Below are 15,157 nucleotides of genomic sequence, written 5' to 3' on the forward strand. Positions count from 1 at the left end.
TGTTCAATCTGTCTTCATCCACTGGCTTCTTTCCTATCACATGTAGACATGTTTAAAAAACTTCCTTGACTCTGTCATCCATTAAGCTCCATTTTCTTACATTTCTTCCTTTCATAGCTAGTATCACAGGAAGGATCATCTACATCCTTCTTGGCCGCTCATTTTTAAGCCTCTTGCAATTTGAAATTCATTTCTTCCCATTCATCTAAAACTGATCTAAGATTGCAATGTTGAAGCATATGGAACTGGCTTCAAACTTTGGTCAGACTTCATTGTACATAGGGCTGTAGAGATGGGAAGAGAACTATTGAATAGAAACCAAAACTGTTTATTCTAAAAGTTGTAGCAAGGAGAGTAAGACCATTTGTTTAGAATTTGAAATGATATGCTGTGTTTTTTTCTATTGACACTACGTAGTATCCTTGAGATAACAATTCTGTCCTGATCTGTAGCAATTTATGCATAGTTATTTAACCAGAAATAAATGCCTCTGTTAATCTTGAGAGTATATTAAAACTGCTTCATCATTTGTTTTTCAAAAGTTCTTGGGACTACTTGGGCTTCTTGTATTTGCATGAAAAAAAATGTGACTAACAAATTTGGTTCTAATTAAAACATGAGCCTTTGTTTTTTCAACAGTAGTGTTCTCTTAACAATTAAATATAGTGGCCTTTTCTGTTTTCATTTTCTTTTATCTTCAAGCAGCTTTTGACATCATGGACCATCTCTTCCTACAGAATAATCTCTTATTCCTTGGCTTTCATGAAACTGTTCTTACTTTGTTCCCCTTCTACTTGTTTGATCACCTCTCTTTGAACTTTGTTAGATCATCATTTATCTCTCATCTAAACTCTGGTTGGGCATCCCTTAAACTTCTATCATTGTGAAAAGGGAGAGAGACAGGAAATAATTTGTATAGTGCTTATCATGTACGAGAGCACTGTGTTAAGTGCTCTATAAATATTATCTCATTTGGTAACAATAATGGCTCTCTTCTCTCTCTTTTTTGTTGATCTCATCATCTCCCATGGGTTCAGTTAACATCTCTAGTAGATAGATGTCTGTCCAGCCTGATTTCTTTAATGAACTCTCCAGTCTTACTGATAATCATCAACTGCTGAATGCTGAACATCTCCAGCTGGATATCCTCTTGGCATATAAAACCTTATATGGCCAAAATAGAATGCATTATATTCCCTGAAAACCCACCTCCTTCAGGCTACCTGATTTATTTATTGAGGTCACAGTAATGTTCCTTTTTTCATTCAGCTGGTTTGACCTAGTATAATTCTCAGTTCTTCCCTGACCTTCTCTCCTCCTTATGCAGTTGGTTGTCAAGTCTCATCATTCTACTTCTGCAATATCTCTTACATATGTCCCCTTCTCTCCATTTGCACAATACAATCCTAGTTCCAGCCCTATTTATCTCTTGTCTGGACTTGTGTAGTAGATTTCTGATTGGTCTCTCTGCTACTATTTTCTCCCCTATCCAAGCCAGTCATCACACAGCTGCCATATCAATATTCCTAAAGGATAGCTCTAACTATTTCACTTTTCTTACTCATCTGTCTTTAGTAGTACCCCACTGCCTCTGGGATAAAATAGCAAATCCTTAACCGTGTTTAAAGCCCTGTGCCTTTCTAATCTTGTTTCATGTTATTGTCCTATATGCACTCTACATTCAAGATAAATTGGCCTACTATCTCTTCGACATAGGAACCTAGGAGGTGCAGTGAATAGAGCAAAGCACTGGGCCTGGAGTCAGGAAGATCTGAGTTCAAATCCAGCATCAGACACTTAATTGCTGTGTTACTCTGAGAAAGTCACTTAACTTCTGTCTGCCTCGATTTCCTCACCTCTAAAATGGTGATAATAATAGCACCTATTTTTGGTTGAAAAGAATTGTTGGAAAGTATTTAGCCCAAGTGCTTGGCCCATAGTAGACAATAAGTGCTTATTACTTTTCCTTTTCCACATCTATGACAGCCCATCTCCCACCTCTCTGCCTTTGCATAGACTTGTTTTCCACATTTCCCCACTTCATCTTTGCCTTTTAGAACCCCTCGTTTCTTTCAAAGACCAGCTCCAGTGCTACCTCCTACACATGGTTTTTCTGATCCTCTCAGTTAGAAAGGCAAAAGGTAATATGTTCTGCCTTTTAAAGCTACTTTGTATTTATTTATCTGCATACATATTATGCTCCCTAACAGAATTCAGGAGAGTAGAAAATATGTGACTACTCATTGACTATGGGGAATGAAGGAGAATAAAGAGTCCAGGATGTCTTCAGGGTTGTGAATCTGGGTGATTAGAAAGATAGTAGTCCCCTTAACAGAAATAGAAAAGAAAGATAGTTTTAAGGAATGTATTTTGGACATGTTGAGTTTAAAATATCTACTGGACATTCAGTTTAAAATGCCCAACAGACAGTTGATGATGCGGGGCAGATGCTCAGGAAAGAAACTTCGTCTGGATATATTTTATCTAGGAGTCATCTGCGGTAGAGCTGATAATTAATCCAGTGAACCTAGAGAGGTAGGAGGAGAACCAGAAGAGGGTAGATCATGGAAGCCCAGAATGTCAAGAGTAACTAGTAAGAGGAGAAGGTTGTTAATAGTGTCAGATGTTACAGAGAGATCAAGAAGGATGAGAAATGAGAAAAAGCAGATGGATTTGGTCATTAAAAAATCATTGGTAACTTCGAAGAAAGCAGTTTCAATTAAGTGATAAGATAGGAAGTCATATTGTAAAGAGCTGAGAAATAAGTGTTGGAGATGGTGAATGTATACAGTTTTTCTAGGAATTTGGCTGGGAAAAGGAGATGAGAGTGGATATAGCTTGAGGGGATGATAAGAGCCAGTTAATTATTTTTTTTGAAGGATAGGGGTGACCTGGGCATGTATGTAGGCAGCAGGGAAGTAGTAGGGAACCAATAGATAGGGAGAGACTGAATATTAGAGAGAGGAAGTTAGTATTACAGGGTCAGTCTACCAAAGCAGGATAAGCTTAAGTGTACAAATACAGTCAATTGGTCTAGGCAAGAAGAGCCACCTAGTCATCAACCCAGTATCTCAGTATTTTTGTTCAGAACCAAATACTACAATTTGATACCCTGATTCTGAATGACCACATCTTCCCCCTTTTTTTTTTTTGACAGAGTGAAGCAGGTGTTAAGGAGTTTCATATAGTGCAAGTTTCAAGTAATAGCAAGCATTGGAAGTTACAGAAATCTGTCAATCTCTCTGAAAACAAAGGTTTGTAATTTTTTTTCCTTTATGGTAAATTTCATTTATATTTCCTGATTCTTTTTTTCAGAATCCTAAGAATTTATCATTTTATAAAGGATTAAGTCATACTTTTATGGGAAATAAATAACTGCAAATGCTCCTCTCTCACCTTTATTTTGTCTAGATTCTCTCTTACTTCCCTATTTTCCACATATTTTTTCCATTTCCCTCATTTCTCTAGCTTTCTTTTTACTTTATATGTGCTGTTTTCTCATTGCCTTCCTGACGCCTTCTTCTACTGCTCTAACTGGAGCTTGACATTGATTTTGACTGTGGGTGCATCTAGGGGAAATATGGTAACCCTTTTCTCTGACCTGAGGCCCCCGGGCGGGGTAGGGGTGGAGGTGGGGATTGAGTAGGGAAAAGTTTTGTGCTATAATGGAGGTCTTTTTCCAGGGACTACAGAGCAGGCCAACTACTACGAAGTAATATAACTCAAACCAGACTTTGTATTCTCACTATTAACAATGGATGCAGGGAGCCTCAAACAAAGTTACTTGGTCCCAGAGTCCAAATAACACCAGAACCTTTGTGTAGCATGAAGAATTTAGTTACTAGGGGCAGCTAGGTAGCACAGGTGGATAGAGCATTGGCCCTGGAGTCAGGAGGACCTGAGTTCAAATCTGACCTCAGACACATAATACTACCTAGCTGTGTGACTCTGGGCAAGTCACTTAACCCCAACTGCCTCACTGAAAAAAAAAAAAAAGAATTTAATTACTAAAACCAGTGATCTTATTTTGGTTCATTATAATAAATTCAGCAACCATTCATTAAATGCCTATTATATGCAAAGCTCATCATGGTGCTGGGAAGATCGAAGGTGAAAAATGGCCTCTAAAACTATGGCCTGGGGGTGGGGAGTGTGCATAACATATGTACAGATAAGTGAAAGACAAGATAGCTTGTGATTGGGATAAAGGAAAAGTCAGGCAAAGTGCACTAGGAAAAATTAAGGGAGAGAATATTTTAGGTGTGAGGTGGGGTATCCTCAAAAATCAGAGAATCCTCCTAGGAAAGGTGGAATTTGAGCTGAGCCTTGTGGGAAGAAGATTTTGACGTGTAGAGATGAGAATGGAATGTAGTCCAGGAATGAGGAAGATTTGCAGGAGTTGTGCAGATCTGTGGTTAAGAAGGTACAACTACTTAGATTGGAATGTAGAATTTGTGAAGTGAGGCAAAAAGAAATGAGCCTATTAAGTAGGGTACAGCCAAGTTGTGGAGAGCCTTAAGTGCCTAGCTTAGAAGTTAATATTGTATCCTATAGGCAATAGGAAACCTCTGGATTTTTAGGAAATGGAGAATGATAGGAAAATTTTATTTTGGATCATTTTGGCAGCTATTTGAAGGATAGGTTGGTAAAAATGAAGACTGATGGTTAGGGGACCAATTAGGAGACTAACAATAGTACAGATCAGCAGTAAGAGTATGAACTAGACTGGTGGCTGTGTGAGTCAAGAGAATGAAATAGGTCTAAGAGATAGAGTTGGAAATGATAGCACTTAGCAGTTATTTGGTTTGAAGGAGAAGGGTGAAGGAGGAAAAAACGTCAAAGATGATAGTTTTGAACCCAGGTGTCTGGGAGCATACTGCCTTCCACTCAAGTTAGGAAGAAAGTTTAAAGTAGAGAAGGTGAAGAGTTTTCAAGTTGGGACATTTGAATACACATTCAATCATTTGAGAATGTTTTCTGTTGCCTCCTAAATATACTTTCCTCCCTTGGCTTTTGAAATTTTGAAATCAGTATTTCTGATTCTCTTTCAACTCCCTAACCTTTTCTTCTTTCTCTTTTTCACTAATTCCTCATTTTCTTTCTCACACTTTTAAGATGACCTTCATGTCTTCAGTAGTTTGGCTGTACATGGCCTTACCCCACCTCCCCCATACTCCTTCATTTAATTCCATTCTCATGGCTTCAGCTAATTAATCATCTCTATGCAAGAGATTCTAAAATCTTTCTCTCTAATCTGGACATCGATCCTGAATTCTATACCTGCATTTCCAATTCATTATAGGCTGTCACTGTCTTGGTGTTTTACCAGAAACTTAAATTCAAATATATATGTATAAAATTGTACTTATTTATCTTTTACCAAAGTTTGTTTCTCTCTTTTACCTCACTAGCTCTATCAGGAGTGCCACTATTCACCTGGTGTCCCATTGTCAAAGCCTTGATGTTTCCTTTGACTTTTATTTCTCCCTCGCTTCTCAAATCCAGTCAATTAGGGCATCAATTTCACCTCCCTAATAGTTCTTGCATCCATTCCTTTCTCTTTCCACTGCTACTACTCTAGTACAGGTCCTTATTACATCTACCTGGGCTATTGAAATAGTTCTCTGCAATATGAAACATTCTTCCTTATGACCAGATTTTTTCTTATTATTCCTCTGCTTAAAAATCTTCATTAGTGTCATATCTGTTGCTGAATGAAGTTTAGATTCTTTTGTCGGGCATTCAGACCTGTCCACAGTCTGGTACACCATCTTTATTTATTTCATTCTCTTCCCCTCCATGTACTCAGTGTCCAATCAAAATGTGTGAATGATTTTTTTTTTTTTTTTTTTTTGCTTCTTGGTGATGCAGTCGGGATTAAGTGACTTGCCCAGGGTCACTCAGCTAGTGAGTGTCAAGTGTCCGAGGCCGAATTTGAACTCAGGTCCTCCTGACTCCGAGACCAAAGCTCTATCCACAGCACCACCTAGCTGCCCCTGTGTGAATGATTTTTTTATCTGCTGAGTGCATCCTGTGTTTTCCTGTCTCTGCCTTTGCTCATACTGTTTAAAATTCTTTGAATATTTTTAATTTCTACCTATATTTCTTTTACATACTTCCATTATCAATCCCACCAAGTAGTAATAATGACTGGACTCCTCCCAATTTAACTTCATGTAACATTTTATTTTTCTGCTGTTACACACATATAGTATTTCCTGTAATAGCTGCTTGTCTGTCTCTCTCTAATAGACTTGTCAGTTTAGGGCTACGTAGGTAGTGTCTTAATTTTGTCCCTTTAGTACCTTACTGATAGTACTGTGCAGTGAATAGTGAATTACATTGAACAGGCAAGATTGCTTAGAGAAGAATATCCTCTGAATTACCACACTATATGTGTAAATTGCATGTATTGCCTAATATGAGAAGTAGAAATGAGTTGTTCTGTCACCCTTTCATCTCAGTTTATTGTTCCCATAAAAGGATTGTTTTTTGTCACTCTTTTTCTCTGGGTCTCTCTACTATATGTAACTATTGATTCAGTTAAAAAGTTTGGTTTTTAGACTTTTAATTCTTGAATATTGAATTCCTTCCTTAAATGATTTTTCATTGGCCTGGCACCAAAGAGATAATGCTTTAAGAATTAAATAGTTTTTAAAATGACTCATGTTCAAGTTTGGCCAAAAACATCAGAATGCTAAAATAGACTTTTACTTTTAGATTGTTGTATTTCTTTTTTAGCAAAGCTGATAAATATACCTTTGGAAAAAAAATTTCCCTTGTCTTCTAGATTCGAAACTTGCTAGTAGAGAGAAAGGAAAGTTGTGCTTTAAGGCAGTAAGATGTAAAAATTTTGAAGGTAAGTTAATTTTACTTAGTGGCACATTTTTCAAATGAAGCTTTATATTCATGACTCTGAGATGATATTTGTCTTCTCCTATTCTTCAGCTGCTGCACAGTCATCAGAAAAATACACATTTGTAGACATCATCTTTGGCAATGAACAGGTATGTAAAGTAACAATATAGAATTATTTGACTTAAAAACAGTCATTGTCACAATATACTCTGTTATTCTGGCCTAGGCAAGCTATTTAGTGCATTGATTTCTTTGTTGTTTGGAGTTCAAACACCCTATCATTATTTGATTTTTCAGAAATTTCCCTTCCCTACAAACCTCTCTACACCTTTCCCTCTCCCACATCCCTTCCCTATGAGTAATTGTGAATGGATGGATAACAAAAAAAAACATCTGATCCATTTAGTATGAATCAGCTTACATGAGCTAATGTGTTTATGACCACAAGAAAAGTGAAAATGGTGAAATGCTTCTAATGTAGAAGATTGAGGAGAACTTTGGTCTGAAGCTTCAGACCATTCAGAAGAATTGGGACCATGATTACATTTCCTGTTATGGTACAACAAAATAGCTAAACAAGAAGGCAGCACAGGAAAACTTAAACCTGACTTTCCTTATATAGGGTATCCCAAAAGTCTTAGTGTGATTTAAATCTTTAACAGCTTAAAACTGTACTGTATACACCCGGTATGCAAAATAAGAGGATTGGAAAATAGAGAACTAATAGAATCATTAGTTATTAACTAATTTAACTAATTAGATTAACACCATATACTTCTCTACTTTCCAAGCAGCCTGAAAAACAAAGAAAACAACTGTGCAAAATGTAGGTGTGGTTTCTGTGAGTTTTGGAAGTTTGTTGTAAACTATTGAAGAATATCTTTTTAGTAGTTCATATGCCCAGGTTTTTAAAATAATAATACTTGACTTTGTATATACTGGCCTTCAAACAGGAAGGCATTATTAGAAATTTTATAATTTTTAAATGACTGTGACTAACTAATTCAAAACAAGTATAGTCAGAGGAGAAAATAGCTTTTGTTCATGTTTAAATGCATGTATAACATCATTTCACTTTTTAATATATAAGATATTAAAATTGCTCATAAGATTGTTTTAAATAGTAAAATACTTTTTAGAAATTTTAATTTTGAGGTTCATGCAATGCTATAATTAAGCCTAACAGCAGACTAATTTGCTATACTATCCCATTAGTTTGTCATCAGGAGTCACTTATTATATTGACTATTAACTTTATTATCCTTATGTGAGAAGAACTTAATGAACTTAAAGAACTTAACTTAATCTTGCTAGGATTGAATCCTAATAATCTAAAAAATTTTCTTTGAGGAATTAAAAAAAAAGTGGAAAAATTTTAACATATACATCCAAAAAATAGAGTACACACTGCAGTAGAAAGCATTCTTCCTGTTAAATGGCTTAGAAATGGAAGTAAGAATAAGAGAGTAGGTTGGTAGTAGAGAACAGTCCTGAGCTGGGAATGGAACTAAAACAGAGGAGAATAGATCATCTGAGTTACCATAGACACTGGCTTTTTACCTATTTAGATGATTATTAGTCACAATCAATATTTATGTATGTATAAAGTTCTGCTATAATTCTAAATACATGTTAGAGTATGAGTGATTTCTTTAATATTGCTCTTAGGTCTTTCTTACTTCTAAATTTCCACCTTGTCAATCCTGTTAATTCTTGTTTCAGGGTAACCCCTAAGATCTAATTTCTTTGCTCCCTGTTCTCTGATTATTCCTAAAAATCACAAAATGAAACTATTTCATTTACTAGAAGTTACCGAAGACCACATACTTACCAAAAACAACATTCTCTTTTCTAGTCCTCGTCCTCCTTTTCCTCTCTGCAGCATTTGATATTTGGCCACCCTTTCCTACTGGAAAATTTTTTTTCTTGGCTTCAGAGACACCACACTTCCTGAGTTTTCCTCCTAATTTTCTTTCTTTTTTTTTCCCTCCTAATTTTCTAACTACTTGTCTGTCAACTTTGCTGGATAAACTTCTTCCTGACCCTTTAAGATGCATGGTCTCCAACATTCTGTCCATGGCTATCTTCCTCCTTTCGATGACTTCCTTTCTTGGTGAGTTGGCACTGCCGTGGCCGCTGATAACCTTTAAATCTGTATGTTCAGGCCTGGCCTCTTGAGTTCCAAACTTGGATCTCCAACTGCCTATAGGACACACCTCCACCAGGATGTACTACCAACATCACTAATTTAATTCAGCCAAAATTGAGTTTATTATCATCCTCTATAAATATGCTTCCTCTTTGACTTCCCTGTATTTGTCAATGGTACTACCATTCTGCTCCCATAGTACCTTGCAATAGAGATTCATATTCTTCAGGTTAGAGATCATTAAAATTCTGAATTTGGCTGCCTTTAATGTTTTTGTTTACATTTTTGTAGTCACTCTATATCATTCTGATTTTGCTTACATCACTTTTCATTAGTTCACAGAAATATTGCTATGTTTCTCTGAATTCCTCATATTTGTGATTTCTTATGGTACAGTAGGTTTTCATTACATTGATAAACCATAGTTTGTTCAGCCCTTTGTCAATCAATAATACCTTGTTTTTAGTTTTTTGCTACTATAAAAAATGCTGCTGTGACTAGGGGATAGGAACTAAGCCTGTGATTCCATGGATTTAGAGACCTCCCAGCTATGAAAACATTTCTGCCAATGTAGGTCAACATGTTCTCTGCAACTTAGTTTTAGGGAGTTGCCTAGAGCATTTGAGAGGTTAAGTGACTTGCCCCAATGTCACATAGCCAATAAGTGTAAGAAGTGGAACTTAAATCAAAATCCTCCTGGTTTGGAGGCTGACTCAGTCCATCTTGTCACACTGTCTTTATACACTCTGCCATGTTGCTTCTATTACTACATCATGCTGAATGGTTTGGTTTATGTTAGTCCTTTCTGTCTTTGATCTCTTTGATGTATATTGCTAGTACTGGGATAATTAGGTCAAAGTGTTTAAATAGTTCAGTGACTTTTTCTTGCACAATTCCAAATTGCTTTCCAGAATAGTTTAACCGATAGCTTTGCTACCAGTGTTTTATTGTGCTTGTCTCCTCATAGCTCCTCCAACATTAATTTTCATTTTCTATCATCCTTGTTAATTTTCAGGGTATGAAGTGAAGCCTCAGGGTAGTATTATATTTGCATTTCTCTTTTTAGTAGCTATTTGGAGCATTTTTATGTGGTTGTTGATCATTTGCCTTTCTTCTTTTGAAAACTCTTTATTCATATACTTGATCACTTATCTCTTGAATACTGGTACTTATTCTTATGTATTTTTAGCTTGATAACTAGATTTTTATTAATGGTTGATAAGTTTTTTCCCCAGTTTCTCTTCTACCTACATTGCTTTTGCTTGTATGACAGCTTTTGTATTTCATGTAATTTAAATTGTCTCATTTAACTTTTATGATCCCTTTTATTCCTTGCTTGGTAAGAAAGCTAGTACTCTAACAAATCTCCATTCTCCTCTAATGTTTTTTTGAATTGATTTTTTTGTAAAACTGATTTTCGTAGTATTTGTTTTTGAATAAGAACTTCTTCCCCTTGTAGTTTGTGTTCTTAGGTTTATCAAACACTAGGCCACTGAGTTTGATTGCTTCAGAGTATTACTAATTTAGTCTGTTCCACTGATCTACTTTTTTATTTTGTAACTAGTTCCAAGTAGTTTTGATGATTATTGCTTTGCAATATAGTTTGAGAACTGTTCGTGCTTTTATTCTTATTATTTTTGGTTATTTTTTTTGAGATTCTACACCTCTTGTTCTTCCAAATGAATGTTATTATTTTGACTGGTTCTTTGGCCTCATATTACTTTGCAAATTAATTTAGGTAGAGGAGAGTGTGTGTGTGTGTGTGTGTTTCAATCATGAACCATGAAAATCCCTTCAGTTAGGGGCAGCTTATTGGTGCAGTGGATAGAGCACCGACCCTGGAGTCAGGAGGACCTGAGTTCAAACCCGGCCTCAGACACATAACACTTACTACTGTGTGACTCTGGGCAAGTCACTTAACCCCAATTGCCTCACGGAGGAAAAAAAAAAATCCCTTCAGTTAATTGTCTTTATTTTTGTTTTGTAATTGTATTTTTATAAGTCCCAGTAGTTCACCTTGGTAGGTTTGTCTGTACTTTCTCCTCATTTTCCTCTGCGCTCTGTCTTTCATACTGCTTTCAGAATAATGTTCCTTATGCATTAATCTGATGACTCCTCAGCTCAAACTTTTCAGTGGTTCCCCATGGTCTCCTGAATAAAGGTTCAAACTCCTTTGCCTGATGATGATACTATACTTTTTCAGTTTTATTTCATATAATGTTAACATACATTTTCCTTTCCAAGCTACTTACACTACTCCTTCACTCCTGAATGAGCCCTGTACTTCTGTGCTTCTGTCCTTTGTATTTCAATTGGTAAATTTCAGCCTGTCCTTTAAGGCACTATTCACATGCTGCTGCCTCTGTGAATTCTCTGATTCCTATAGTTTTTACTAATGTACTCCAGTGACACTGGTGTTGTTGCTGTACTGTTATTCGCACAGGAAACTATCTGTATTCTCCAGGCATTTTCACTGGGTATTTGCTATGCCTGGAGTACTCTCCCTCTGTATCTCTGCCTCCTGTCTTTCCTGGCTTCCTTTAAGTCCCAGCTAAAATCCTATCCTCTATGAGAAGCCCTTTCTGATCCTCTTTCATGGGTCAGGCTGGTTCCTTCCTTCTATTGATTATCTTCAATTTACCTGGGACATATCTTGTTTGTACACACTTGTTTTCATGTTGTCTCCTCCATTAGACTGTGAACTCCTTGAGAGCAGAGACTATCTTTGTATCCTCAGTTCTTAGCACATTGCCTGGCACATAGTAGATGCTTAATACATATTATTAACTAACTAAAACTTAAACCTCATACACACTTTGCTTTGCACCTCAGGTGTACTTATTATGTTTTATTGTATATCATAGTTACATATGTGTGTCTCATTCTTGTACAGTAAGCCCCAAAAAGGCACCGCCTGCCCTTGCCTGAATTTTCTTCAATCTCTGCTACAATGCTGTGTACATGATAAGTGCTTAATAAATGTTTGTTGAGGGGCAGGTAGGTGTTATAGTGGATAGACCACCAGCCCTGAAGTCAGGAGGACCTGAGTTCAAATCCGACCTCAGACCAAACACTTGACACTTATTAGCTGTGTGACCCTGGGCAAGTCACTTAACCCCAATTGCCTAAAAAAATATACAAATAAATAAATAAATGTTTGTTGAATTTCAACTAGGATATTAGCGTTTATATAATTGTGGCCTATCATGAGTTCCCTAGCCGTTATTTTCATTCGTTCCTTCCTCCCTCAATATCCTTACCATTATGTCTCTCTCTTATTACCCTTTTCCATCTGATTTACTGGCTTTCTTCTGGTTGTTCCAGATGGCAGGTAGATAATTTTTGTTTCTATAGCTTCAGAGCCCTCCCCTGGTAAATAGGAAGGAGAAAGAAATGAAGGAAACTAGCATTTATGAAGTACCTACTATGTGCCAGGCACTATGCTAAGCACTTTACAAATATTTTTTCATTTGATCTCATAATAATCCTAGAAGATAGATGCTGTTATTACCCCCATCTTACAATTTAGGAGATTGAGGCAGAGATTAAGTGACTTGCCCAAAGTCACATAGTTATTAAGTATCTTGGGCCAAATTTGAACTCAAGTCTTTCTGACTCCAGGCCTGATGCTTCATCTCCTGCTCTCTTAGCTGTCTCTATAAAGAATCAGACCTTTTAATTAGGCCTGCTTTGCTGATTCTGAGGTTAACACTGAACTTGTTACTGTTTTTTAGATAACTGAGGTACTTTCAGCCCAGGAAGCTTAGGAACAGAAAGGTTAGGGGTCAGAATTGTTGCCCAGGACCCACAACTGGCATGTGTCTATAATTTCAATCCAGTCACTCAACAGGTATAAGTCCTAGGCATTGCGCTGAGCATTGGGGTTGCAAGTACAAAGTAAAACAATCACTATTCACAAAGCTTAGATTCTAATGGGGAAGACAACAAATACATATGCAGTATAAATAAAAAACAAATAAATAAAAATATATACATAGTAATTAAGTACAAGATAATTTGCAAGGAAAAACATTAGTTGTTGGGAGAATCAAGAAAAACTTTCTTCCGAAAATGGTGTTGAGCTGTATCTTAAAGAGAGGAGCTATGGAAGGAGAGAGTGCATTCCATGTATCTGGAACAGCCAATTCAAAGGCCTGGAGACAGGAAATAGAGTGACATATAGAAAAAAACCATCAGATTTCACATTTAAGAGACAATTTAGAACAATTTCATTGGAGTGATGAAGTGGGAAGCCCGTTTGCACAGAATTGAGTTGTTAGAGAAGAGGAAGTGGAGGCAGCAGTGGAAGACTTGAACGTGTTTGAAGATTGTAAGGAAGGAACCAGTAGATAGGAAGGTGTTGAAGACGACAGAGATTAAAGGAAGATGATTGAGCTTTCAATCAGCTGGAGAAAGGGGCAGGATCAAATGCACATGTAGGTTGGTTGGCCTTAGCAAGGAGAAAGGCATTTTATTGTCAGAGTCTGGGGGAAAGGAAGAGACAGTGGGAAATGTCGAGGTTTGAGATGAAGGTAAAAGGGAAAGAGAGAGCTCATGTTGAAAGGCCTAAGTTTTCTCAATAAAATAAGAATTGAGCTCCTCAGCTTACCAGACAGAAGGGTGAGATATGAGAGACTTGGGGAGTGAAGAAAAGATTTTCTGTGGGAGTAAAGGGATTGATTGCCTTGATGAAATTAGAGTCTAGTTGAAGTTGGATAATATGTATTTGTAGTAATCCTCTCACACTGTTTATATGACTTTCACCAGCTCCACTCAGTGTTGGGGCTTGGCATGGGATGAATGGCATTAGGACAAGGGATCAATTGATTTGAAAGTAGTGGGCATTGTAAAAGTGGAATTGATTAACTAGAGGTTTAATATTGGAAAGAGAGGAAAGTGACATGAGAGCAGGCATCGGAACTTGAGAAAGTACTGAGGGGTAAAGGGATTGGAGGTCTCAGTGAAGGTAAAAAGCAGATCTAGGAAGAATTAGGTATAGGGGAAAAGTAAAAATGGTATTTTGAGAAAGGTTATACTAAAGTGTTACAATTGTCTAGGCATGAGTTGATAAGGTGATATTGATAAGATTATGAATTAGAGCGGAAATAGTGAAAATGGAAAGAGAAGTTAAAAGTTAGAGTAAGGTATATGAGAAAGAATGTACAAAATTTTATATGGGAAGTGCATTTTTTTTTTTTGGAAGAAATCTTCCAATGATGTGAAACTGAAAGATTAAGGAGAATAGAAGAGCTGTTGATAGTAACAAGGAATTTCAGAAGAGGAATTCATTTTAAGGATTGGTAATAAAATCAATTTTCAACCTCTTAGGCTATAAGTATAAGTAGAACATCTACATACTTACAGCCTGTATTGATCTGGAAAGAGGTCAAAGCAGAAGACAGATTTAGAGTCGCCCATCTAAGATGGAACTCAAAACCATATGAATATATGAGCTCACAGAAAACAGAGATTCTTAACTTTTTTGTGTGTGTGTCGTAGACCACTTTGGCAATCTGGTTTAACATCTGGAGCTGGGGCCCTTCTCAGAATAATATTTTTAAATGCATAAAAGAAAATACATAGAATTACAAAGGAAACCAGTTATATTTACCAGTTATCTTTCTATCTATCTATCTATCTATCCATCTATATATATATATTTTTTTTTTTGGTGAGACAGTTGGGGTTAAGTGACTTGCCCGGGGTCACACAGCTGGTAAATACCATGTGTCAGGCCAGATTTGAATTCAGGTCCTCCCGACTCCAGGGCTGGTGCTCTGTCCTCTGCACCACCTAGCTGCCCCATTATCAAAGTATTTTTTTAAAAAAGGAAAGTTTACAGGCCTGCCAGTTTAAAATCTCCTATTATAGAAGTTGCTAGACATAAATATTACATGGCTTTAGGGAAGTAAGGGGTTAGAGGTTCAGTGAAACAGAACACACTAAGTTAAACCTTGTGCATTTTTAGTACACAAGAGTCAGCATATCTGTCATTGTTAGTATATGATCTTTTTCTACTTTTTTAGTCAAAAGAATAAAAACACAATTAACCTATAAGCTCATGTAGCAAAAAAAAGGGGGGGGGGAATTTTAGGGATTTTAAAACATTACCTAGATTTTTTTAAAATATGGAATAAGACTTGTAGAATG

General features: G+C 36.6%; 1 protein-coding gene across 4 annotated transcripts in view; it reads left to right on the plus strand.

Annotated features, from left to right (window-relative positions):
* The window catches only part of LOC114031804 (trafficking protein particle complex subunit 8), a 135,806-nt gene that overhangs the window by 107,281 nt on the left and 13,368 nt on the right, over window positions 1–15,157 (plus strand). For all 4 annotated transcript variants that reach the window (XM_027846943.1, XM_027846944.1, XM_027846946.1 and 1 more), the window contains 3 exons: window positions 3,158–3,254; window positions 6,791–6,859; window positions 6,949–7,007. In XM_027846943.1, the coding sequence (XP_027702744.1) occupies window positions 3,158–3,254; window positions 6,791–6,859; window positions 6,949–7,007 (225 nt within the window). The remainder of the gene's footprint in view (window positions 1–3,157; window positions 3,255–6,790; window positions 6,860–6,948; window positions 7,008–15,157) is intronic.

The sequence above is a fragment of the Vombatus ursinus genome, unplaced genomic scaffold (assembly GCF_900497805.2).
Source record: "Vombatus ursinus unplaced genomic scaffold, bare-nosed wombat genome assembly UNPS02015255.1, whole genome shotgun sequence".
Lineage (NCBI taxonomy): Eukaryota > Metazoa > Chordata > Mammalia > Diprotodontia > Vombatidae > Vombatus > Vombatus ursinus.